The sequence below is a fragment of the Meleagris gallopavo genome, chromosome 5, assembly GCF_000146605.3.
Source record: "Meleagris gallopavo isolate NT-WF06-2002-E0010 breed Aviagen turkey brand Nicholas breeding stock chromosome 5, Turkey_5.1, whole genome shotgun sequence".
NCBI lineage: Eukaryota > Metazoa > Chordata > Aves > Galliformes > Phasianidae > Meleagris > Meleagris gallopavo.
The window spans coordinates 43,470,896-43,498,531 of record NC_015015.2 but is presented as its reverse complement, the minus strand read 5'-3'; the positions used below and the strand labels follow the sequence as shown (position 1 = coordinate 43,498,531).

Here is a 27,636-nt window from a genome sequence, read left to right as displayed (position 1 = left end):
GTGGGAAGGTTCAGCCTTGTTGCCCTACCATCAACATCCCCCTCTGACATTGTGGGTCAATGTAACAAAATAACAGGCATTACTTTTGGAGCAGCCATTGTGTAAGTATTGCTAGGTCTGCTGCTAATATTTATATTGATTTGTGGTTTTTCTTAAATAGCTTGAAGTTGTAGGTGCTGCTTGCAGCAATACTGATATGATAGTTGAAGTGAGGGTAGTGTCCTACTGACTGAACACACAGACTGGATTTTGGTTGCAGGCTGGCAGTGGGAGGGGAAAGTTCCTGACAAACAATAGGAACAGAATCTGCTGCTTCCTCAAGGGAAACAAAAGCTCTAAAAATATACCACTGGTCTTGACACTTCACATTCCCTTTCATGGATGGGCCCAAGTCAAGGTTATAGCTTAGTTAGTGAATTTGATAGGCTGAGTCTCCTCTTGCTTTATAGAGGAATGCTAGTAGGGATGATAGAATAATGGCCCCTCTGTGTGTTATGCAGGAACAGTCAAGGGTATGGCATGGATTTGTGTTACTGGAATCCATGTGTCTGAGAAAAGTGACTTAAAGACTACTAAAAATCTGATATTCAGAAGCTAGGTGACCCTTCAGGTCACATAATGGCCACGAAGAAGCCTTTTTTCAGTTCAAATAATATCTTGTTTTCAGAAGTTTGCTAACTGAATTTTCTAACAACTTCTTGAAGAGCTACCTTCCCAACTTTCACCTTCGCAAAACCTGATTGTAGATGGCTGTGAATAAAAATGTTAAAGACTTAAAATGGGGGACAACTTTGGTTGTTGTGGTTATTTTATATATATTTTTAGTTGTATATTATTCATTACATAAGTAACTGGGCATGTAAGAGTGGTTACTTCTGGTAGCAGGCAGACATTTCTGCGTTCTGTGCTGTCTGAGCAGTTGTACCTCTGCAGGTCTGTTCTTGGGGTGAGGGCCTCTGCTTTGGAAACGAGGCAAATGACTCATTTTGCTGTGGGATTTCTTGAACATTCAAAGGAATCTGTCATTAGCTGCATTTAATAACTGTTTCAGCCCCAGTTTGCTGGAGGAATGGTGGGTCATAAAACTTCTGGAGTTGGTGCCATATCTTAACAAAGGGCTGAGCAAGGCAGAATGCGTTTGTTGCTCATTCTATGACACAACGTCTCGTCTTGTTCAGACTGAGTTCATATGCTTGGCTGTCTTTAAACTGAAATTCAGAATGGCTTTGTATGATGTGGCTCGGTACAGTGAGAGTCAGCCACTGCCTAGTGGAGTGATGCAGTGAGGATGTTGATTAAAGGGATTGATAGAGAATGGAGAGAACTGAGGAAGGAATGCTTGCCCGCTTCTCAGTGGGGTTGGTGTTGTGCGTGCTTGTCCAAGGGTAAAATCTTCCCCATGTACTGAAGTTAACCTGTGTTCATGGGTCTGGCTGACCTCAAGCTGTGGTCTGCTGCCTTGTCATGCTGGCACAGTTGGGAATGTCAGTCTGCATGCCAGCAATGGGTAGCCCAGCATAACAGAGGTGAATTTATCTTGCTATTTCTGAACACTCTCTTCTCTTGGTAATGTTTCTGTTGTGAGCTTTACTAAAAATCAGCCGCTAGTCCAATTAGCTTGAAAACAGTTCAGGTGCAAGAATCGGAAGACCTAACAATGTTTGACTTCACAGGAATAAACATGCTTGACCCAGGTTCATAAGGTTCATAGTGTGTTGTTATGGCCCTTAATTGCTCTGGCACCTTCTGTTTCTTTTCAGAGAGGCGATTAATCCCAGCTGTGGCAGCTGTCTTCACAGTGGCCTGCGACAGTTCTTGTTTCTGGCAGTGTGTGTTGATAGGGTTTGTTTGTTTTTAAAACATTATAAGCTACAACAGCCTATGATTGTTTCCATCAGTGCAGGGGAGAAGTTAGAAAACGTGGCTTTGCCATGCTACAGAGAGTATGTAAATCCTGTAGATGCTGTAACTTGAGATGTCCGTGTCTGAAGAGCTGCCCAAATCTCTGCAGCGCTTGGAGAGCACTCTCAGACTGAGGGGTTTGGAAGGCCCTAAAGGCAGGCTGGTGGGGTAAGCTCATAGTAGCCTTGTGCATCCTCTGCTCCTGCCAGTTGTTGGATTCAGAAGTTTAAGGAGCTAACAGTTGCTTTGGTAGCAGCTTATTTAAAAACAAACAAAAACAACCCCCCAAAAATTAAATTAATGAAAGAATTTGTTTTGATGTCCGCTAGTTTCTTAACCTTCAAAAATCCCACTAGCCATTCCAGCTGTATATACTGCATTCTTAAGCAAAAATTCCTACAACTTATGTAAAATTTTGAGGTTGTTGAAGAGAATTAAGAAAGAACATTATCATCCGTTGGCTAGTCCCAGCAGGCTGCTGTGGCCGCATTGGGAGAATGTGGATGAGCAGTGCTGTGGGAAGAAGTGCCATGGTGTGGTCACGGCCGTGTTTTGCCTGTAGTTCTTCAGCTGTGGCCACTGAATACTTTACAAATCGCCTCATGTTTCTAAAATAGATGGAAAAATGTCTTCATTTAAAAAAAAAAAAAAATCTATGTGAGCTCTAAAATGAGTTATGACTACGTGGCTTGTGCAGTTACAATAAAAAGCTCTCATTCCTTGTCCCACCTAAGTTCATGTAGCTGAGCTCAGGTAATGGTGAAGAAGGATGTCTTGAAAAGCAGGGCACCCTTCATGTTTCTCAATCTGCTTTTGCTTTTCTGTGCCAACATGGGGCAGACGAAGTACAAGCAGCAGGACTTCTTATCAATTAAGTGTCATATTGTGATGGTGAATTAAAAGGAGTTAGCTGCCTGTGAGATGGCTGTTTCTAAGAGGTCTGACACTGGGGCTGCAGTAGCGCTGAGGCTGGGTCTTCCATAGGAGAGAGACTTTTGTCTTCAAGCTGGGGCCAAAACTGGTTCTCCCTGTGGTTCGGCTGGGGTCTTGCAATGCCAGTGGCTTCCAGGTGGATAAACAATGCCTGCTTCTGTATTTGGAGCATTGAGTCAGTTTGGGAGCTCTTGGCTGGATTGTGGACACGAATTTGAACTTCAAGCTCCAGATTTGGGCACAGGTTGTGAACTGGCAACTGTATTTGAGCTATAAATAAAGTTCTGGAAGTAGAATGTCCTTTTCTGTGTGTTAAAATCTTTCCCTGCTAGGCCTGCTAATTCTAGTGGCGTAGGACTCCACTCCTTAGCAAAGTAAACACCAAAATGCTAGAAATACACTTAAAAGTACATTTTCTGAAGTAGAAAAGCATTTCTCTCTCTGAGGGGGGGAAATTCATATACAGTAGCCTACTGAGTGAGATGATAGAACTAAACTTATATTTTTGCTATTATTGCCTATTGGTATGTCAAAATACGGTATGTGTGGGTGGCTTCTTTTCTTTGATTCCTGTTCCCTAGAACTCTTAATTTAGCAACTTGGCAGTGGTGGGAGGAGCCTTTCATCATCTAGAGCTTTAAATTCCAAGATTATTAACAGTGTCAAGAGCAAGACATCAAAAGCTTCTACAGATAAGCTCTTTCTGATTCAGATGCTTGACTGATCTTATGCACTCGTGTGTGTGTGTTCTTTCCCTTTGCTGTGTGGTTGTATGAGCTGTATTCATAGAGGCTCCTGACCTGTTTCTGTGTTATGTCTGGGAGCTGTCTTATTGCACCTACCAAAGCTATACAACTTTTGTGACCCAATTTTGGCAGCTGCACATAGAAACACATTAATCAACTGCTGAGGCTCTTTTTTTAACAGCTGTACAGTAAATAAGTTAGTACTGACTTGCCTGTAACACTAAGATGCTATTGCAGAGATGCTCAGTGTCTCAATGAGGCTGTGGGCCTTACTCAGGAAATGCTGATTTGTCATCAGTGTGACCTGGAGTGTGATGTTAGCAGCTTCATGTTTGTTTCTACCTCTCACTAAATTTCACTGGTTAGTTTGAATGTATCATAGGTAGAGTGGCTTTCTGTATGTATTTATTCAGTGCTTAGCTTTAAGAGGTCATCTTGGTTCTGCGTTGACCAAAATATTTTTGGTTAGGCGTACTGTTCTGCAGCAGAGCGGTCATGATATGCGAAGGCTGTGCATGAGGCTGTCACTGTGAGGATGTGCTGCTGTTATGGCGATGGGTGCCAGTCAGTGAGATGCTGGCTATCGTGTGGTGTGGGCATTCTGGGGATGCTGAACTGGTGTCGGCCTCTGCTTAGTCTCTTGCCTGGGGACAGTGGTACTGCTCTTCTGCAAGCAGAACACCAGAACAATCAGAAAGATGATATCATCTAATGTATAGTATCATAGAATGGCTTGGGTTGAAAGGGATCCCAAGGATCAAGCTCCAAACACTCTGCTGCAGGCAAGGGCTACCAATCTCCAGATCTGATACTAGGCCAGAATCCCCAGGGTCCCATGCAACCTGGTTTTGAACATTTCCAGGGATGGAGCATCTGTCCTGCAGGCTTGTTAGTGGGCACTTCAGTGAGGAAGAAGCTGAAACAGGTGACTGAAAACTACCAGCCAGGCAATCAGGCCTGTTTCCTGGAACTGGAATTTGGGAAAGGGCAGAACAGGCTGGCATGTGTCTGCGCAACTTTGTTTTTGTTTTTTTCTAATAAGCTAGAGAGGCGTGAGTTCACAGTGTGGATAAATGAAGACCAGCCAAAAGAAGAGCAGCGCCCTAAAATAAAAACGTGTTTGTGCAGTGGTCAGAACAGCGGGGCCAGGGTTCACATGCAGGCTTTGGAGTGTTGCTGTTAATCAAAGGCTGTGTGTCAAAAATGCAAATGTGTTAGTGGAGGCTGGGTGAGGAAGGAGAGTGTGAATTACTGGCATAAGCTGCCTCTTGTCCTGCTCCCCACGGTTTTTATGTATCTTTGCAGGCTTGTAGGGAGGTTAAGGTGACTATCAGCTAAGGGACTGAGGATTGCAGAGCCATAAGCACAGGGGCAGAGTTGAGCAGAGGCCATCTGTAAGAATTTTGCAGTAGAGTAGTTATTTGGTCCCATACAGCACTGTTTACAAGCCTCTGCCTAAATTCTGGGCAGATGTCCCATTTTGTGTTAGCTAAGGAGATAACTGAGTTCTTGCAGAGGCCTCTGGTTTCAGATGTGTTAGAAAATGGGCTGCATGCCACTTAGGGCTGGTAGTAAGTTTGAGATTCGTTTTTGACTTAAAAAAAAAGGTAAAGTGAAAATTCAAGATGACTTTGTTTTTGTTTCTGTAATGGATTGTCTTTTTTGTGAGAGAGAGAGACAAGAAATTGTACAAAAACGTGAAATGTGATTGCAGGCAAGTCCTCTAATTGCATGGCAGTTCCTTAAAAGAGTTCTAGTGTTTAATGGCAGCTTTCAAATGAAGGTGTTTTGGTTTTGTTTTGTTTTGTTTTTTTTGCACATTGTCTGAAAACTATTCTTTAATCCAGGGTGACTTTCCTTGAGATTCTCATGTACCAGCTTGTAGCATGCTGGATCGACTCCAATCTCACTCCCTCACAGTGCTGAGTCTGGATCTGGTGTGGAAAGTTGTTCCTGTCAATTTTGGAGAGTCTTTGACCCAGATGAGCAGAGGTCATCGCTGTGCGTCTTGTCTAGCAGACCTGGGTTTTGTGTTCAATAACTGTTGTTACAAGCTCATATTCCCACGCACTGCTTTCGGTAATGAGTTTTATTTATTTATTTTAGGTCTGTAAACAATACTTCCATGGTGTTTTAATCTGAGGCAGATGCTTGGGATATCTTCTAAAGCAGTGGTTATCAGCCTCTTTGAAGGAGTGATTGAGATCTCCCATTCATTTCTGGAACTGAAGCATCATATCCAAGTGCAGAGTTGTATTTGCTTTGGAAACAAAATGTGGGCTGCATCATAAAGATCTGCTGGAGCTTTATTCTGACCCCTAATACTTCTGGCAGTTGAGTGGTCTAGGGCGTAGGAGAAGGTGTGGAGTGGCTCCATCTGTCCTGCGGAGAGACTGCCTGGCTCCCAGGCAGGAACAGAACTGGCTGCAGGAGGCAGCTTTAGCCTGCTTGCTACCTTACTGAAGGCAAAGCTCAGAAAAGGGTGCCTTTTGTCTTTATAACAGTGTAAATTAAAGGTACTTGGTCATGAATGCACTGAAATCAAAATACTGTCACTGAGTGATGCATGCGTGCAACTTCCCTATGCAAGTTATGCTGTTTTCTTTTTTAAAATCCTTCCTTTGCAAACTCCCTAAGGAGCAGATAAAGCAGATTGTTTGCTCTGGTTTGTTGTGTTGTTTTTGGTTGTTTTTTTTTAACAGCTCTTTAGGTGGGCTGTTTGAATGTAAGCTGTGTGAGAGCTGGTTCCTCTCTTGTTTCACATGATGATTAAGAGATGGAACTGAAGGAGACTTAAGCTTTTACATTCTACTGGGTTCTCACATGGCCACTGAAAGTGCCTAAATAAAAACCTGCTCAGCAGACCGAAAGTCCCTGTGGAGCTGTCACTGTCTGTCCTCTTTCATAGTTAGCATTATTAAAAGTCTCTAGATGTTTGTTGTTTTCTTTTTTAGACTCAGTGACATCGTTAGAGCCTGCTAGGTGATGGAAGAAGTGACGGGCATCTGCTCCTTGGGGACAGTGGGGGAAGAGTCCTGGTCTCTACAGAGAACAATCTTGTGTTAACTCCATTTAAGTATCTTGGGATATTTAACATTAAAAAAATAAAAATAAAAAATTACATAGGTGATGATCTTCGTCCCCTTTAGTTACCTAGCATTAAAGAACTTACTGTAAGAAGGCCTGATTTATTTGCTTTAAGGTTTAGAAGAAAGATAAGTTCTCTGTGGCACCCTAGAGTTGTTATTATTACTTCTAAATGTGATCCCATATGTAGAAAATCCACTGGAAAGATATCTATAAAGGAATCCAACATCAATTTGCTATGCAGAAGTAGCTGTTTGTTTGGTGTGCAGTATGCTCAAGGAAAAGGGGAGTGTTGCACTGAGGTTAATGCTTGGTTTATTTTGGAGCAGCTGTGTTAACAGGAAAACTGAGTGGTGGGAGTCCCAGAGGAGGATAAACATTTGCCATCATATACTGGGAAGAGGTGAATTTAATTTTGATACTAAATACGGAGTTATGTATATTAGAAGGATAATTTCTCCAGATATAGATCAGTCAGTATTATACGTGTCTTTATTTCACTTCCTGAATATATTTTTCTTTCAAGAAGAGAGAAAAACAAGAACAATTGCTGTGTGGTTTTGTTGTTTTTTTTTTTTAATTTGAAAAAGTTGTGTCAATATTTCTTTCTGTCTTTGCTTGTAAGATTTGAGACAAATGCTTCTCTGAACAGCATGTGGATTGCTCTTAATAGTTGTACATGCAGAAAGTAGGAGCTGGTAGTGGAGGACCACAAAAGCTGCCATTATTAGAAGCCTTGCTTACACTTCAGTGCTCTGGCGCTTACCTCTGGCTCCTGGATTCCAGTCATGCAGAAGAAATGCAACTGGAGTGCTCCATTTTAATTCTCAAGCTTGAGTGAACTGCTCTGCATTTCTTCCAGTACATGTTTGCTTTGTAGCTTGAGCCAACATTTTGACTTGGGAAGGCGATTTTGAGCTCCTTTTTTTTTGCTTAGATCTTTCTCTTTGTAAATTGCTGGGTATAAATGCTATGTAATGGAGGGATTCAGATTTCAAATCATTTGTCATTGCTTGAAGACTTCTCAGTAAGATGCAGCAGCACTTTGGCCTCATTTTGTAAACCTTCTCAGTTCACTTGTACTTTCTTTTCATGGTGTGGGACCTGATTATAGGCAGTACTGACTACGCAGTTTGAGATGCTTGGCTGGGTCGGTGGTTTTGCTCTGATACCCTTGGACGTTGTGAAATCAGAGCTGGCTGCCAGATCATGGCTTGTTTTGGCTCTTCTTCTTGACAGCATATCACAGCCCTTACCAGTATCAAGGGCTTCATCACACTTTATCAGTACTTGGAGACTTGCAATGTTTATAGCAACCATGTAAATGCCTGCAGAAGGTCCCATCCTGTCTTGGCTTTGGAGGCTTCTGCCCAGCCTACTTGTAAGAGATGTGCTCATCTGAGAGCTGAGCTGGCACAGTCAGCTGCTTCTGTGACATGCAAACTGAACTGCACAGAGCCTTTGTGGTGAGCTGTGTGCTCTGCCACTCATTTATAAGGGGAAAATCTCGAAGTTCATTTGATGTGTTTATAAACAAGTAGAAATACATTTGTAACCAATGGCTTCATCTGGGGATTCTTTAACCCTTTTCATGTGTTACGGAAGCAAAAAAGTGGAAAACCTATGGTAGGATCTCTTTACTGGCAGTGCATGACAAATATCAGGCTAATAACTTTGAAATTCCTGCTTTATTGATAACGACTGTGTCTGACTTGCCTAAAGCACATAGCTTCCCAAACTTCAGATTCTTGAAGCACAAGCCTTCAGTCTGCTGCCAGGTTGTAAGATCTCTCCATTAGTTGGATATGGTGCCATTGTGGTGGGTGTCCAACACTTCCAAATCAGGGTGTGTGAAGTAAGGCGACGGGAAACTGGTCTTCAGGAGCAGTGGTCTCTTGCTGGGACAGTGTGCTGGGTCTGAACATGTTCTCAGATAAGGGCTTACACCCAGGCTGCCTCGAGACCAGGTGAGGTTTCTGCTGTCTGTGCTGGTGTCCTGCTGTTTTGCAGCACAAAAGGAAAGTCCCCTTGAATAGTCTTGCATTTAAAAGCTTTAGTTTCTACAGTGAATAGGACCACGCAGAGTGACAGAAACTTTCTTCCCCAGAAATGCGTTTGGAACAGCAGCTGTGGTCAGCTGATTCAGCCAGGCAGCTCCTCCATACACACAAAGATATAATACGTTTCATAGCTTAGCATAATTTGTACTGTAGGTATCTGGCAGGCTAATGTAAGACAAACTCCTGCTTGCCTTAAGTTAGGGAAGGATGTGAAGGGTTTTTATACTTTGGTGCAAATATTAAAGCCTTAAAGAAGTTGCATGTTCATAAAAAGGTAGAATTTGGATCTTAAAGTGTTTGCAGAGATCTCCTCACTAAACATACAGTTGTGAGGATGGGGAGAGGGGGGAGGTTTTTGGGACAGTTTGAGCGCTCTGTTTGTTTAACTACCACCTACTCTGTGATATGGACCCTTTTGAGTTCTGCCTTTTTGGCACATGCTGCTGCTCTATCAGATACGATGAATTGAGCAAACTGGTTTCCTGGCACTTAAGAAGCCAAAGAAGTTTGTGGTTAACAGAACCAAGCTGACTAATGCAGTAGAGACCTAAAATCATCTGTTTGCAGAGATGAGCGTTTTTTGTTTTTTAATGTATTGTCTAAACAGTTATTAAACAAAAAATAACATTTTTTGAAAAAGAATTATCTTCCTGAAGAATGAAATGGGAGAGGGAAGAGTTTAACTGCTACCTCTCACCTTTTTAATGAGAAGTCATTAATTTTCCTTTGAGATTCAGAGCAAGTCTGTTCCAGTTCTCATCCCAAAGCATATGCTGTATGCCCTCAAGGGGGAAAGCAGTTAAGAATTACAAGGGGTATTATGTATGGTAGAAACAAGCAACCTGCTGAAGTAATAACCTGCTGTGTGCCCTTAAGTCTCTGTATGAATCAGGGCTTTAAAGTGGTGACTGAAATACGAGGAATATGTCATCTCAGAGATTAACAAGACAGCCTCACTTAGGAGATGAGAAACACATTTATTTTCTTCTTCTGTAATACTGATCTTCATGCAGGAAGTTTCAGACTGGAGTAAGTACTTAAACTGCCGTCTCAGTCCTTGAGATATAGCTCTTCTTCTGAGACAGAGCAGGATGTAGTTGAGCTGAGCATATTTGATTATGCTATAGTTCTGATAACAAAGTCTGATTTCCTGACTATTAACTGCCTGAAATTTCTGAGAGTTCTTCTGTTGTGGCACAGCGCAGTAACCAGTGTTGCTTTTTAAATAGCATAAACGACTGTTCTCTTCTCCCTCTTGAATGGACAGATAACAGTGGTGAACTGGCTTGCCTGATATTCAGCACTCTGTAGTACTGGAACATCTCCCGCTATAGAGTAGCGTCTAACTCTGGTCCCTGAATTTCCTATGGACTAGTTCAGGAACAACTTGGGAGCACATCGTTCGTGCCTGTCTGGGCCTTGGAATTCAAATGCTGTCTCTTCCACTAACCACTGGGCTGCCACCTTCACTTATTGTATGCATGTGAAGAGTAGTGCATCTGATGAAACAGAGGCATACACACATCAAAGTGTGTTTTAGCATTAGCTGCAGATTTATCTAGTGTTAATTAAAGAATCTGTAAGTATTAAGAGTACAGAATTTCAACTTTGGCTGCTAAATGTATTTCTTAAAGATAAATAAAACCATGAGGTGTCTGAAGAGAAACTAAAGAGCTTACACATCTAGTTCTGTGTAACTGAGACATCTTTAATCTGCACTAAGGAGTGGTGTGTTTCAAAGCATTGGAAACCACTTTGCATTGTGTGAATTCATAAAGAGGTGCTCATTAAAAATGCATTTTTAGTCACCACCTGTTACTTGCTTAATACGATGTGTGCTTTACTGCTCTATTGTGTTTTTGTTGCTCTTTTCCAAAGTGCATTATTCATTGCTTTGAACTGTATGGGCAGGAATATATTCTGAACGTCTGATTTCTGTACTGACCATTCCCCAAGGAAAGACTAATGTCCGTGTTTATGACCAACAAGCAAGCCTTTCATGTCATCTTTTTGTGAAGATTTCATACCTTCTGCATACCAAACGTGCAATTAGGGGACTTGCATCTGTGATACTACAAGGAGACAGCAAGGAGGCTGTACTTGTGTGCAACAAAGGCCTCCTAAAGCATTTAATGAAGACCTATTTGGGGGACAATGCAAAGCTTTCTCCTGCTCCTTTGTCACCTGGGTACCCTTCTTTTACCCACATGTGTCATTTGAGAGTAGGCATGTGTGGAGTGAGGTGTATGCTGACTTAGCTGCTGCCAGAAACAGTGACCCTTGCTTGCTTTTCCTTTGCTGAAAAAGAAATGAAGAATTTCACAGATACCTCTTAAGAGTTTAGCTTCCTTGGCCAGTAGAATTACAACAGTGTAAATTGGAAAGTGTTAATATGTGGGGAGCTAGGTCTTTTTTTTCTTTTAAAGAGAAATGCATCCACAAAACCACTCCCCTCAGCTTCCCTCCAGAGCAGAACCTTTGTTCTAGTTATCCCTAAGGGACTCCACTACTTGTCTGTCATTGCAGAGCAACAACTACTACATGGCTATACTCCTACCTTGTAAAACCAGAGTGTTGTGTTGCAATTAAAAAATGCATTCAGAGCTGCTCTTATCTGTTCTCCCCAGCTAATCAAAATCTCCAGTATAGAGGTAAACCTGTGAATAAAGAGCCCAATGAAACACATGGTGTAATACACACATTCACTCAGCGTGTACCAGAAGATATTTCGTCTCTAATGGACAAAGGAATGAGTAGATGGTCAAGCGTCTTTTTCTTTCAGTGTGGTGTGAAATTTTATATAATGTGATCAGTGGGCAGGTTTCATTTGCATTCCTACTCATGTATCCAAAACCCGCCCTACAACCTGATGGCATCAGCAGTCTGCTCGCAGGGGCTTGAAACAGTACGAGTTGTGCAGCTTGGAGCTGAAATAGTTGGCAGCACTGTTTGAAGAAGTTTGCTTAGTTCCTGCCTACATTGTGTAGAGCTGGCTTCAAAAGGACTGTTGCCTCTACGTCATGAGAATAGCTTTCTGTCAGAATTCACAAGGAATCGTGTATCTACTGATCTAAAATGCAGCAAACGCTCATTTTAGTTTCAGTTATGGCTGTTTTTGTAGTGCTGCTTAGAAATTGGCAGTGGTGACTGGATTAAGATTAATTCAGGGGAATTCTGTGTATTTATTATTGTGCATTAATCTTCAGTGGTAAATTTCGTAGACCCAGCACATCTGCATATTTACACTATCAATAGAATGTTCTTAGCTTGAAGGTCACAAGTTCAGACTTCAGTGCCTGATTGTAGGACCCTGCATTTACCATGCATCTTTCTGCTGTGGAGATAGTGAGTGGCTACTGCTTGTGCTGAGATTTAGAGGAATGGTGAATTGAGCTAGTGCTACTAAGGTGCCAGCGCGTCTGGGTCTGCGTTCAGGTACCACACTATAATTACTGGATTTTCTTTATGTTCAGCAGACTGTAAGCATCTGCTTTCTTCCTTTAAAACTAGCACCACCTGAATGTTTTCTGTGCACTGAGAAGTCAAGCTATTACTTAATATGCCCGTCTCCAAAGTATTAACTCTTACTGTAGCTTGAAGAGTGCAAGTTGTTTCACTGTGGCATTTCTTCTGGTGAGTGGTTGCAGTAATTCCCATAGAGCTCCAGTTTCTGAGCAGCCATTCATCACTCAACCAATTCACGATGCTCTTAGCAAAAAACAGGTTTGTCCAAGTAACTCAATGCCTTTGCTGAAGTGTATTTAAACAATGATGCAGAGCAATTTTATTAAGTTATGTGAAAAGCTGTTTGTAAACCAGAACAAAAGAATCCTTACTCAACCACTTAACATGGTCAATATTTTGGAGTTCAGAATGGACCCAGTGTTACTCATTTCTCTATTACAGATGAATCTTTTTTGCCAAAGAAGTTTTGTGCTTCACTGAGGTGAAGGGTGTAAACCTGCTCTGCGCTGACAAAATTCTGCTTGTGCTTATCTCCCTGAATTTAGTGCCCCTTAGAATTTCATCTGAGGCTGCCTCTAGAAGCTGTACTTTCTCTGGACTACCAAGGAGCTTCAGCACACTGTGAATACTGCTAGGCTCAGATCCACTGCAATTAAACCTTTGTGTAATCTGTGCCTTAATTTTCCAGTAACTCTTACACTATAACGTAGCTCCAGTGTGCTCGAAGGTAGATCCTGCTGTCCACAGCCTGGGGCTTGAGTCACTTTTGCCTGAAGTATTCTTTCAGGGGCTTACCTTCCCCCCCTTTTCTTTCACTAGCAGCCCATCAGGGCTGCACTTCTGTTGTTTGTGATCTTGCGCTTGCCCTCCACCAGTCACTCGATCCATCGTCTTGTGTTTCTGTTGATTATGTTGCTTAAAGAGTAAACCTGAGCTCTGCTGATTTAAGTAAGGGCTCTGCATATGAGAGAGCTTGGGAATTGCCTAGAAACACGCATGCATGCCATCTTGATGTGGCGTTAAGGGAGTCTGAAGATTAAGGAGGATAACTGAAAAATGACTCTGTAATACAAAAGGGTTTTGGTACTACACATAAAATTTTGACCTGCTCTGTTGTGTTTTTTTCTGTTTGTAACTTGGCTTTTGTGCTGTGTTTAGGAGTTATTTGTTTTTTGAAATGTTTTGATTGTGTTTAAGCTTTTCTCAGTAAGTGCGAAGTCTTGAAAGTCCTGTTTCCTTTCCGTTACAGATGCTGTTGTATGAGCTTGTTTTTTCAGGAAAATCCTAGCATCACAGCTTGAGAGGAAATTGTGTTTTGTTGATATGGGAGACTCAGCAGTCAGCAGCCTTAAGACTGGCCTAATGGGAGCAGAAGTTAATCTTCCCTGGATGTTAATAGTAATGTAGTCGTACTGCTGCTTATATGACAGATGGCAAAAAGACAGTACCTTCTAAAACGTGTCCACACCCTTCACGTTTTCTCATGGTATCACAGGTATTCATAGAGCATTGCATGCATTTGGTGTGCCATAGCCACCAGCAATTACTGGTAAGTCAAAAGTTAGGCCAGAAATTTAAGTCGTAGGAGTAACTTTGTTTTTCTCCATCAGAAAGAAACACATTTTCTGCTTAGTATAGCCTGAGCTGTGTGCTAGTCCTGTTGTGAAAGAGCACCTTATTTGGAGGCCTGGTGTGAGGCTGGTGGGGAAGTAAAAAGAGCAGAGTCTGCAGAGCTAGGTAATAACTGTTATGAGTTATCTGCACAATTCACAGTAGATTGCACAGATTGTATTAGCTGGGGCTAATCAGTTTCTTCAGATACCTAGAGAGCGCGGCTAAGGACTGGCAAGACTTCTCTTGAGGGTGTTAGCAGAACACATAATCGTGTGTTTGAATGCACAGGCTGGGTTACCACTAGTAAGTGAACTAAACCTAACGGCCCCACACAAGGGACACTTTGAGCATTGGCTGTTTCCTCTTCTGTAGTGGGTGAGCCTAAGTTACAGACCCACTGGCTTGCAGCTGGACATACACGCACAGCCACACTTGACAGGTTAATGTGTCAGTGTAATTCTGTCTTTGATATGATATGCCAGGCCTAAGCCCCCTCAGAAGCAGCTTGTGTCTGCACAGGCAGAATGTGCATTATTTCTTTATTTTTCTTGCAGCAGCTACTGGAAAGCTTAGGAAGTGTGATTTTTAACATGCAGCATTCAGCTGTGTTAAGGCAGCCGGTTTGGGATTATTCTAGTTTTTTAATTTTTAATGCAATCACATGAAAAATCTTGATGTTTGTCTGCTTAATCTATTTTTGTTTTGTTTGTTTTTTGTTATGGTTGAATTCCCAAAGAAGCAGAGTGGTCTAGTCCTGTGATCAGCTAGTGTGTTTCTGGAAGCAGTTGTCTGTTTTACCATAGATTTCCCTTGAAATTGCATTCAAACCGCTGCACACATCCTCTGCATCTCAGTTTTTTGTAGCTGCTGAAATTCTTTCTGCCTCATTTTGCTTGTCTGGGAAATTCATATTTCACGTTCTTCAGAGCAGGCTTCAGTTTTTCTGATCTGTTCGTATTTAGCTTCACAATGGGAGACTTTCATATCCATGAGGACCTGTGTGACTAGAATAACAAGCAACTACCAAACAAGCAGAGATTAGGAATATGGTTTCAAACTAAAACAGAGATATTTGAAGTGGATATGAGGCAAAGTTTGTTGTTTTTTTTTTTTTTTTAAATGGTAACAGTAATGAAGCACTGAAATGAGTTGCCCAGAGAGATAATTGTGCCCCATCCTTGGAGGCATTCGAGGTCAGGCTGGTTGGAGCTCTGAGCAACCTGATCTAGCTGTGGGTGTCCCTATGCATTGCAAGGGAGTTGGACTAGGTGACCTGTAAGGTCAACTCAAGTGATCTGTGGTTCTGTGAAATTGTGGCAGCTGTTGAAGGTGACTTTCACCTTTCTTTTTTTTTTCTTTTGATCAGCTATTTTTTTTCCTTCAGTCTGAACATCCCTCTGCTCTGCTGTTGTGCAGTTCTTTGTTGCTCAGTGATGTTAACTGTTACTTCAACTGTGGAATTGTTGTGGTTTAGTGAGTTTTTGATGTTAATTTCTAATGTTTTTCTGTCTTGCACATATGTGGAATACAACTTTGAAGGTGATTTAATTTTGTGTGGAAGATGAATGGCTAAATCTTCTCTGCTGGCAGCACAGCCAGGCTGCTGCAGTGCGTGTTCCTGGCTCTTGCTGAGATGCAGCTTAGTTTGGCAGGAAACTCTCTGAATAGCCCATGTCTACTGTACACGAGTGTATTTGTTCCTCATAGGTAGCTCTTCCCTCCAAAGGGCACATGGTGCTCTGGACTTGATTTTAAGCGCAGAAGATCCAGCAGAGGTGTGAGGAGGGGCCCAGAGCTCCTCTTGGAGCAGGTTCCTGTGTCTTCACTCTGCCCTTTTCCGTTTTATTTGCCGTTGTCCTGGTGGTAGAGCTGGCACTTGACTCAGTGGACGTGAGAATATTTTCTTTCACAGAGTGCTCCAGTTACATTATGCAAGCCGTGCATGAAATTTACTGTGCCTTTTCACCTCTATCATGTGCAAGGATACTGAATGTGAATTCTTCTGCTTTAAAATAATGATGCAGTGATCAGCTGCTGCTTTGGACTTCTTGGTGCTTTTTCTCGTATTGCAGCATTGAAAGTATAATGCAGATCTCTAGCTCTGAACCTCTAAGTAAACCCCAAACTTGCAATGTGCTTGCCTCAAGTTAATCATTTTTGTGTTTGTTTTTTTGTTTTGTTTTTCTTTGTGAAGTAGAAATGTTATTAACAGATTCGATGTGTTTTATGAGAGCTAATGTCATGTGCCCAGTTAGGTGTTTGATGCATCCCTTCCTTGTAAACTCACTGAAAAATGCAGGACTTAGATATATTTGCAATAAGAGAAGTGGTAGAAATTGTCTTGCATCAAACTTTCATAGCAGTCCTTTGGGTTGGTGTTTCTTGATGGCACACTCCATTTTAGTATTGTAATTTTTTTCATTTCAGTGAACAAGGAGAGTGTAGCAGAGCTTATCCTCATGAGCTCTGCATGGCTAACCTAACTTAGTATTAGGTGTCAGCGTTAAAAGCTGTAAAAAACACTTGCTCAGTTTTAGATTCAAATGTGAATATTTTTGGCTTCATTATCCCAGCAAAATTTGTTCAGACTGTGCTTGGGAAAACTGCTTTCCTTTTAATGTAAGTCATTGTGCTTGGTGTGCTGAATTTCAGAGAATTCGGAAGTGCTTTAAGTCTGTTCTGATGGTCTGTGATGTGTCTTTGTAATGTGTGTTAGGCCACATTATTGCGGTCCTTAGAGACCACCACAGATTAGCTGGAAGCGTGTTGAACAGATGGATTGTATTTTAGCTGGTTATATTAGTAATGTCGAGTGACAGGCCTTGAACACAACACATTCTTTATTCCGTGTTACTGCATAAACCACTCCAGGACAACTCGAGGGTGGAATAAAATACAAGTTGGGAGTAATTTGTCTGAACACCATTATGAACATCTGAACCCACTTGCACTTGATTTGGAGAGAGTAGTTGAGGATAAATCAATAAGCTTTTCATTTTCCTCAAGTAGGTAAATTAGAAGTGCTGCTGGCAATAGAAGCCGGGGGACACTGTGTTGCAATTGAATTTTCTCTTCTCTGGTCAAATCAATAATGCTGATAGGCACAACAGTAGAACTGCTGTACTGAAATGAGTAATTTATCTTGGGGTCAGTCGGACCAGACTGGGAATTCTGCTGCTAGGTAGCTGCTCAAAGTTTTGCTTTGTGTATTAGAATGTATATTTTTGTACTGAGTTTAAGAAAATATTGTTTCCCCCATAACTGGGGTGTGGGGGTGGGGCAGCTTCTTTGTCGTTCATTCCAGTAGGCCTGAAGGAAAACTAGCATCCTGAATTTTTTTTTTTTTTACTATAGAGTAGCTTTTATTTAAGTACACACAGAACTTTTGTTATGGGATGTATGCAATAACCACAAAAAAGTGCATCATAAACAGTTTGATCTTGAAGCAGATGCATTTATCATGGCTTGCCTTACTCTCTGCTGTGTGATTTTGTTCTGTGTCACTCTGGTGTGGGTGATGTAACAAGTCAATAAACTGTGAGAGTGCACAATGGATCACATTATAACCATGGAATTTTATTTTCCTTTTTTTCCTACCTTGCTGGCTACTGTTTTCTCATTGGCCTATTGATGCCTTGCAGGCTTGTGATGAGCTCTGTGTGCTGGTACAGCTTGCAGTGCAGGAGGTCTTACTTTGTGCTGGTACCTCTGTGCTACACTAATACAAGCACCAAAACCTGAGCCATGACAGTCCTTGATCTAAGAATTGGGTGGTTGATTGTTTCTGGATCTGTGTGCTGTCCATATTGCATTTGTTTTGTGTATTTTGTTGTTTTTTTAATAGAACTTGGTCTCATTCCTCTGTTCAGTATATTTCTATCATTTGGTTAGCTACCCACAGCCCTCACTTGCTGGGGACGGTTCAGGCTAGGTATAATTCCTTCACATCCCCTCCCACTGAGATCCCAGCCCATGACTGTCAGAACTGATTACTTTCAGCAGATGAGGCAACAGTTATTTTAGCAGCTTTTGGATTTCCACTTGAAGGATCTTTAGAAGCTTGCTTTGTAGTTTGCTGGTTTTCAGGAAAAAAAAAAAAATCTCTTTTAAGACAGCTAATCTTCTAGTCTGTCACTTGATGAATACAATTGTTGCAGCGATGAGTAAGATTTTTAATCAAATTTTGTGGTGTATGTCACATGTTGGCAGAGAAACAGTGAGTACTGAGTCACTCAGTGTCATCAGGTGTGCTCGCATGGTAAGGTGCACATGGAGAGCATCTCAATAAAAGATCTGCTTGTGTTTCGCTTCCTTGCCATCACTGAAACAACTTGTTTCATCTTGTCTCATCTTTTGTGGGATCCTGGGTACAGTCTACAGAATCTTGTAAATGGTTTTCCTCACGCCATCGATAACTAATTTCTTGGATGAGTACAGCAAAATAATAATGTTTGTCTGCGTTGGTTGTTAAACATTCCTTTTTTCTTAACCTCCTTGTTGTAGGCTGCAAAGTAGCTTGTTTACTTTATTACACGAATACAAAGCTGGAAACCCCACAGGTCTGAATTTATTCCTTAAAATAAATTTCAATATTAAAATGTACTCATTTGCTCGAGTGCTCTCTATTAAGAGTACTGTTTCTAGAAAAACTTGAGTCCAGCCATCTCAAGCTTGGAGCATGCTGCACAGGAGGTGCCAGCCCAGCCATGTTTCCACTAGTGCCCTAACTTGCTGCCAGGCCCCAAGTGGCCAATGGGGAATTCATCCACGTGTGTAGGGTCCTGCTTGGGGTGATGCCTTGAAGATCAGATGTGTACTGAGGGTACTGGAGAAGGATGTTGATAACACTGCATAGGTAGGACTCTACTGAGCTTTTCCGCTCAGGGGTCTGAGCTCAGTTGGAGTGTAAGTCTGTTTCTCTGTCCAGGGAACATTCGCTCTTAGTGGTATAAATAAAGCTGATGATGGTTTTTCCTCATGGGCATTTTCAAGCAGGAGAGCACCATTTGGCTCCCAGTTAGCTGGGCAATTAGCATTTTATAGCCAAGCAATATACTTAAATGGAATGGCTTGGCTTGAGTGTTGAATTACAATGGCCAGTCGGCTGCTGTTCTTCTTACATAATTTATTTGCTACTCCCTTCTTGTTCAGGATTCAAGCAGAGGTTAATTTAATTCCACATGAGAAGCCAGTAGTTGCTTCACATTAATGCTGTGTGGTGCAGGGAAGTGTTTGTGTAAAGCTTGTTTGCTTGGTCCGGTAACTGTGGACAGGACAGTTTCACCTACTCCTATCTTGACACTATGTTCTTTGCTGGAGCAATTGGCACGCTCTTGTTGGCATTTAAGAATGCAGCCAAAACGGATACCTCAAGACTGTGTTATTCCATGCTGTTAGATGCAAATTTTTAAGGAGCAAATGTGTACTGAAGCATGTGTAGTATGGGCCCAGGAGGCTTTGTTCCTGCAGAAATATAAGGGGCCCGTTTACCCTGTTACATGTAAACAAAGTGTTAATATATGACCACGGTGATTTGAGAGCTAGAGCTGCCACTGTCTCTCCTCTGATGACCCAAGGCGGTCAGCAAACAGCAAACATCCTGCATGTGTGATCTTAGAAAGATAAAAAAGCGCAAGTAAAACATGCCCCAGCACTCCAGATACAAATTGGGAGCTCTGAGTGCAGCAACCACATTCCCTCTGTCTGTGTTTGTTCATGCTTTTATAAGCCTGAGGGCTTAACTCAGTGCTTAGGATTTTATCCGCAATCTCATATGTGTCTTAATTTCTCCTAAAGCCTTTGACTGATGGAATCAATGTAGGGGAATTTTGGCATTATTATTCTTGTTTTTCTTAAGCTCCCTTCTTAACAAAGCGACTGTAAATTTGAAGCTCTTGGTGTGCACTGGCTTAGATGCCAGAAGGCTACTACTGAGAGCACTACATTTATTTATGTCTAACCTCATGACTTTTAGGTAGATTGAAAGTATCCTCAAATCCTTGGGGTGCCTGCCTGGAGTGCCCAGCTGCTCTCAGCAGATCTGTGCCCCTGGCAGTGTCCCTGTGTTGCTCAGGGCTGCAGGTTGTCTCCATCAGCTCAGCTTCACACCTCCGCACAGCTGAGAGCAAACACTGACCAGGCACCTCCACCTCTGCCAGGGAGGCACTCCTCCAGAATGGAGTCATGCACTGCTGCGTGCAGGAACCTTCATGGGTTCTATCCACTGGGTTTGGGGATCTGGCTCAAGTGATGTGAGACTTGGCTGTCAGTGCTTGTGTTTTGTGATGGTAAGCAGTGACTTAACCAGAGGCATCCGCTCTTGCAGCCACCACTGCTGACAAAGAAGCTGAGGCCTTGGACAAGTTTCAAGTTCAAAATATCCTCATTGGGAGAGGAGAAATGTAGACACCTACAGGAGCTGCACTGGGGCCCGACAGAGATCTGTTTTGAATGGGATTCCTTAAATAAGACTGCTGTTATCAACGTTGTGTCATGGAAATCTCATTAGCAGCAGTACAAATAATAATTAAAAAAAAAGTAAACATACAGCAGTGTGAGAGAGCTGATGCTGACATGCAGTCAGCATTCAAACTGATCATGGAGTTGGTTCATGGCCCTAGTGTGAAGCTGACAACTCAAATCCTAATTGTTTTAATAATTAGGGAAATTGTTACCATGTGTTATTGCTGTAAGTTTTACTGCTTTAATCAAGCTTTACTGGTGCTGTAAAAATATTTAAATGGTCTCTCAGGAAAAATTAGGATTCTTGATTTTGTAGTTGCTCCCTGGAGTACTGTGGGATTTTGTGTGCAACTGGAAGCGTTTGAAAGCCTCGCTCTGCTCTACACCAGCCCCTGCCTGCTCCTAGCCATGCATCCACCCAAGAGAGAGCAAACGTGGATCATCCTTGCCTCTCTTTTATGCCTCAGTTCTGCTGCATTCCTTGTGGAGCAGCATCCCTTATGTAATGCAGTGCTGCTTGCCCCAGGGGGGATATAATGTTTTTATCTCCTGTTTATTTTGCTCACTGGACTCCAGCTGTGTGCCCAGGTTAACCCAGTGGCCAATGTAGGAGCCTGTGCTCCACCTGTAGGGTCGTTTTCAGGTCTGAGGTTAATTCTGAACTGTTGCAAGTGTTAGATTTTTGGTGTCTCGACTCCTCTTATAACCCATTGAATAGTATCATTGTGCGTGTTTGTGTTCAACACACTGCTGACTGCAGCACAGAGGCTGGCCGAGTTCAGTGGCTGTGTGAGTTACTGCAGATGAGGAAGACATTTCCATCCTAGAATAAGAAATGCATTGACCTTCCTTTATGCAGCGTTGAGATCCACTGATGAGCTACACAGTAGCTATCGCAGGACATAGTGACATTATAATCACAAATAATAATCTCAAGTGGAGGTGTTTCAAACAAGAGATAATTATGTGTAGTGTATTTTAAAAATAAACAGGCCAAAGTACCGCCTCTTACAACTGAAACTTTTCATTCTGAGCCATGCAATCACTGCACAGCTCCAGATCCCATCCCAGTGCTCTCAGTGGCTCCAGGCCCAGCCAGACACAGAGTTTGGGCACTTGTGGGTGTGTGCTCATGGCTGTGCTGGGTGGTACATGCACAGTGAGTGTGCGGGGAGGCATGGGAATAGTACAGCAGAAAGGTTAGCTGTGGTGCCTTTTGTGGCTTGGGGTAAGTAGCTGGCGAGCTGATGATTACACAAAGACAACGCGAATTCTTAATGCATTCCTGCCTCAATGCCACTCTATGCACTGGGTGACTGGAAACAAAATTCTTTTTTTTTTTTTTTTGCCATGGAAATCACTGGTTAAAGCCCAGTACTTTGGCATATGCAAATTTTGAATTTGTTTAAAGCCTCAGTGCCACACTATTGTCATAGCAGACGGTGCAGTCCAGCCGTGTGGTGTTAAAAGCAATACGGTTTGCAGCTGTTTTGCTAACAGGTGCAAACGAACTTTTGTTTAATATGTCTCAACTCCACAAACTATAAAATGCATTTGGCCAACAACTCAGCAAATACCTGGCTTGCATTAGCCAAACTTCCCGTTGTATTAAGATCTGTGGAGCTTGCCTTTTTAACAGCACCAAAAACAGCACCAAAAAAGCTGTGCCATGAAATATTTCTGCTTTATCTAGATTGTTACTACTGAGGAGTGTGTTCTGAGCATGAATTGGAGGGGAAGAAATGAAATATGTGATGACTCAAATTTTTAATTCAATATCCACTATGATTGCTTATCAGATACTTCAGGCTCAGTGGGATATTTCCTCTTAAAATCAGGTTTAATTTTTCATCGCATGGTAACTCTGAAAGCAGTGAAATAACAATCCAGTAACTTGGAGAGGAAGTGTTTCAGTGAATAGCTGATTGTTTTAGGAAATGTGTGACTGCCCTCCATGCCCAACTGCAGTGTTTTTTCCTCTGGTGCTGAATGCTTCACCAGAATTAAAGTGTGAGCCCTTCCCATGGCTGCAGGGCAGCCTGGGGCGTGGAGACAAGCTGGGAAGGGGCACCTGCCAAACACTGGGTAGAGCCCTATGTGGAACCTTTGTTTCCTGAATCCCAGCACAGCACTTTCATCACACAGTCACTTTCCTCCCTAGCTTTTCACGTGAAACAAATACTTGCAGGCATAATGTTTTGTTCACATCACCACAAATGAGCATTAGTCGCTGCAGAGTGAAGCTTGGAACCATATTCCTGTGCACTGTATGTTACAGAAAATGACTTGAGTGCATGGCTGAACACATTACCATTCAGAGTCCTCTCTGCAGTATATTTGTCCACCTTTTGATATTTGCCTGCCCTGGAGCTTGTAGCCTTTCCTCAGTAAGCCTGTCTGTCATTTCAGAGTAACTTCAGGCAGCTGATGTTTAAGTGTTTCTGACCAAACAATACATCTCCATTCCCTTGTCTACCCCACAACATAATTAAACAAATCCATTTTTCTTTTTTGCTAAAAACAATGCAAACAAATCTAGAAGTAGCACTGCTTTGAGCAAGTTGGTTTCAAGCTTGTCTATTCAGTAGCTTTTCCCTCACGCCTACTTCCTTTGCCCATCTTTAGAATTTCAGACCTATGGAATGATTTGTCCAATTATTCAAATTACATAAACTTCACAGGCTGGCTTTGGTCCCTGTGATAGACCATTGCATTTGTACATCCTGGAACACAGCAGCAGCTGTATGTCAAACATCAAATGAATGCAGGTCATGCCTGGGGTAAAGGCGTGATGGGAAGGTGTGCCTGGCATGGCAATTATTTTGGTAAGTACCACAGGACTCTCCAACTTCTCTATTGGCCGTTGTTCAAAGAGGTGATCAGTGTATGTTAGCTGTGCAACCTGATGCCATCTTCAAATATTGATTTGTCTCTCAAGTGGGGCTTCCTCTTGTGACTTCTGAACTAGCAGGATGTTAAAGGCTTTGTAATCGATGGAACTCTATATTCTTTGTGGAATGATTGATTGGGATTTCTTCACACTGACCTTTGCTTGTTGTTGTCTTTTGTTTAGGAGGTCCTCCAGCAGCTGATTGTAATGAATTTACCAAATGTTTTAATGATTGGCAAAGATCCTCTTTCTGGTGAGTAGCTTGTTGGATTCTTCCTCACCCCATGCTGAATGAATACTTTATTTAGCTGAATGTACACATACAATATCTGATATGTCTTACTGTCATACATATATAAATTTGTATTTGTGAGTTCTTGCCAAAGCAGCTGCTTGCTTGTAAGTCATGTCCCTTATTTTGTTGCTGCAGCAGTCTGCCCTGTGAAATTTGTTTCTCCTCCTGGTTTTCTGTCCTGTGTTCCTGTATAATCAGTTCAGCTGTGACAATATATGCACACCAGGAAAGTTTTGCAAAGGAGCCCTGAAGTGTGAAGTGGAACTGAAGTGTAGGAAGTAATGTGTGTAAGGATGGAGAAAAGTATATGTATGGCATCTCAGAAAAAAAGTAGGAAGAGAATGGCAAGGACAAAAGCATCTGTCCAGCCACTTTATCGAGGCATGGGCATCTGTCACAAGAGGTACTCCATCAAAAATGATTGGAAGCTAATTAGCTCATGTCCAGAATCACCTGTTTTTGGTGGGACAAAAGGCAGACTTTCAGAGCAAAATTAGTTTGACTTCTCATTGGAACTATATTTCTGAAGTAAGAGGTTTTGTTCCTTTTTGTAGTTAATTTATTTTTTTTACGTGCCCATTCTGCTGTAGCACCATGCTGGTGCCAAGGACAGTGAATTTATTTTTTTTTTTTTACCAAAGAAGGAAAACAGAATGAACCCTGTCTGCAGTGATGGGGAATGATGTGGTAACCAGCATCTCCAGTACAAAGAAATGGCAGAAATCTTGGCAGAAGATTTTATTTTGTTGGCTTTGGCAGCCATAGTGTATGTACATACACAAAGGGGTTATATCAGGAAAGAATATTAATTTATTAATACTGTGTTACAGAAACTCATAGCCTTGACACTTCTGCAGTAAAATCAAGCTTGAGGGTATCCACTTCTTCAGCAGTCACTGTAAAGTCTGCAGTGCCAGTCTGCCAGACTTAGTTCTTCTTTACAGGCTAACCTTATGGCTGAAGAAGAAAAGGATTTAAGAGCTGTTGCTGTTTTCAGTCATATGGACAGTGGACAAAACCTGACAAAGATGTTTGCGCCAACAAGGCGAGCTCTCTGCTGGCCATGTCAGTGGGAAAGGCTGGTTGGCTTCTTGTTGTGGCTGTTGCTGAGTGACAGGTGGTAGGAGGCTCATAATGCAATAACTACAGCGTTGGTTTCTGGGGAAGCTGCACACTTGAAAGCTGTCATGTGCTTATGTATAGCTTCCCGCCACTTGGTGCTTTTCAGTACCTTAAGGTAGTCTTTGAAGAAATCAGCTGATACGACACATGGGAAAGATATTGTCTAGCTCCTTTTAAGTGCAAACAGACATCTGCTTCACTTTAAGATCTTTGAAATCTGGTATTCTTATTGTCATTTTTAAATTTATTTTGTCTTTTTACTTATTATTGATGTAATTAAAAAAAAACGTAGAGAGAAGATAGAGAATGTGACAACTAGATGGCTGAAAATAATAAGATGTTTGCATAGAAAAAACATGAAGTTATTGTTTGGTTATATTTAATACCGCTTTTGAGAACCAGCTGGAGCTTTTTGAGGACAGAATCTAAGGTAGGATGTACTGAAGAAATAGAAAAGTAGGGAGGTTTCAGATCTGGAGACTGGCTGAAGACTGATGGGAAGCCTAGAAAAGTGCAGCAGTGAGGAGAAGTTACCACAACCAAAAGAAGAGAATTCACAAAAAGCTGAGCGCAGCTCAGGTGAACCATGGCCAGGTAGCTGCTGGATTGATGCCTGTGTGGCTGAATGTTTTGCGGAGAAAGTGAGAAGAGGGCAGCGACACAGGAGAGGAAAGGAAAGTGAAATGAGATATTCTCTGTCAGTGGGAGAGCTAAAGGAGGGTTAGAGATTGAATAAAAGACATGAGGACAAAGCAGCCATCAGCATGGGAAATGGTGCTTTTGGCATGAATACTGAGAAGCCCCAGGGAAAGCTGACAGAGGAGTGAGGAGGCTGGGCATGACAGCAGTATGGGGAGAAGAGATGACAGACATTAATTATTGGAGGCAGTTGTTTAAAAATGGCAGTAGCAGAGGAGTAACCCCTCTCCCTGTATTAGTGGCCCAGTCCAGGACAGAGACTGGGAGGGAGGATGAGGGCTCTGGGGCAGACATCTGCAGAGGTAGTGCTGGGCCAAGGCCTGTGGAGCTCCTGGAGCTGGAGGCTGAGGTGCAGGTGGTCAGAAGGGGAGGGTGGATCTTGGAGGCAGTGGTCACATCTCAGTTCTTGTTCTCTGTGCCCTGTAGGAAAGGTATCTGAGTGAAAGACTCCCCCTTCCTTAACCAGAGGAAGAGAAATTGATCCCGTGATCGCATTCCTGGAATAAATAATGTGTTGCTATGTGCTGCTTGAGCTGGGAAGGCTCCTACTGACTGTATTAACTCTATACTGTTAGTTAGATCTTAACTGTTAGTCAGTTAGATCCTTCTGTGTGATTCTCTCTTTAACAAGTGCAGTGACTTCTTCTTTGAAACAAGTCCTTGTTTTTTTTTTTTTTAACAGTGTAATTTACAGATTGTACTTTGTCCTTCTAAAATGCAGCCACATGTGCTGTTACGTTTTTTAAATCATAAACTGAGCAGCTTTGAAGCTGAGAATGGTGTTCTTGCTGTTTAGCTTCCATTTGGCACTCAACATTTGGGACTACTGAGGGCTTCTACAAGCTGCACTTGGAACATAAGACTGTTGAGAACACAGAGCTACTACTAAAAATGCTGTAGGAGTTGAGCTCTTTCACGGAACATGGTATGTGTCTTCTGGATTCAGGAACTTCATAAGCTTTCACATCCTCTAAATCATTTTGGTGCAGGCCATGGCAGGCTTATCTTCTTCAGTTTGTTTGGCCACAGGCATAAAAGTTGCAAAAATAGTTTGTGAAAAGATGGTGTCCTTGATTGTTTTCTAGAATATAAGGAACTGAAAAGAAACTTGAAAGTTTACTTAAAGGGTTTAGAAAGCTTTTCCAGACTTGCAGAATGAGGTAGCTGACATTACAATGCACTATGCAGTGGTCAGCTACTGCCATTAAACTTTATCTGTTTTTGTCTCCCTCTAAGGATTTTCTTAAGCAGGCTTTTCAGAAAAATCTGGTACTGCATCACCAGTCCTCTGTGTTCAATATGAAAATCATCAGTCATAATTCCTTAGGGGCTGGAGAAGAGGGGACTTGAAGTTTTCTCAGAATAAGTCTGGAAATTGGTCTAGTGTGCCTGTTGTGGTAGGCCTGTTTCTGTCTCTTCAAAGCAAACAAAAACTTTGCTGTTTAGATTCCCATTTCAGTTTACCTGGAAAGTTTATGAATGAGCAAACCCCAGATTTACCCCTGCTGGTAAATATCTATAGAAACTGTTTTTCATTAAAATCCTAAAAGACACATGCTCCCACTGGTGTCCTTTTTCATGCCTAGTTTCCTTCCTCGTTTTGTTTCACAATCCACCAGAGACACCGAGGTTCATAAAATGTAAAGTTAATAACAAAACACAGCCTCAATAGTGTAAATTTAGAAGTCGGATTTTTCTCATTCAGGATGTAGCTACAGCTGGGAAAAATGGCGCTGGTGTGCTCACCACTTCCCAGTCTCTCACAGCCCCACTGCATGCTGCCTGTGGCACTACACAAACCAGCATTCCCTCTCTTCTGCTGGAGGAAAACTAAAGAAAAAAATACATAGAGAAGCTGCATAAACTCAAAATCCCCCATACTTGGGCTCATTCTCTCTTATGTCATTCCCTCCTACTCCCTCTCTTATATTTGTTAGTCTTCTGTACCATCCCTGTACCTCCATCCTCCCCTTTTGTTGTGCCCCCTAATCCCTTTGCTGCCTTGTCCCTGGGCTGTGCCATCTGTCTGTCTCCTGTGAGCCAGGACAGATCCTGGCCTGCAGGTGGTGGTTGGGATTCCCCCTCCCGGCCAACTCAATGTCAGAGCAGATGGTCTCTGTGCATCCTCCAGGTGTTGGCTCCGTCACAGGCACAAATACATGGCCTGAGAGCTGCTGCCCTGGAATTCTCAATAGGGTGCAAATGCCCCAGATTTTTTTACTAGCACCTTTCTGTTTAAATGCTAATTTGAATCCAGTCCATTCGCTTCATCTTGTGGCAACCTGTCTGCCAAGAGTTCTGCCCCAGACCTAAGCGTTCATGTCCTGAGTTGTAGGAGGGTATTCTTGGTAAGCTCAGCTA

At 42.2% G+C, this 27,636-nt stretch overlaps 1 protein-coding gene across 1 annotated transcript in view; it reads left to right on the top strand.

Moving 5' to 3' along the window:
- The window catches only part of TRIP11 (thyroid hormone receptor interactor 11), a 308,569-nt gene that overhangs the window by 230,944 nt on the left and 49,989 nt on the right, over nt 1-27,636 (top strand). Inside the window, 1 exon segment of the mRNA XM_031553780.1 lies at nt 23,343-23,412. Coding sequence (XP_031409640.1) covers nt 23,343-23,412 — 70 coding nt within the window.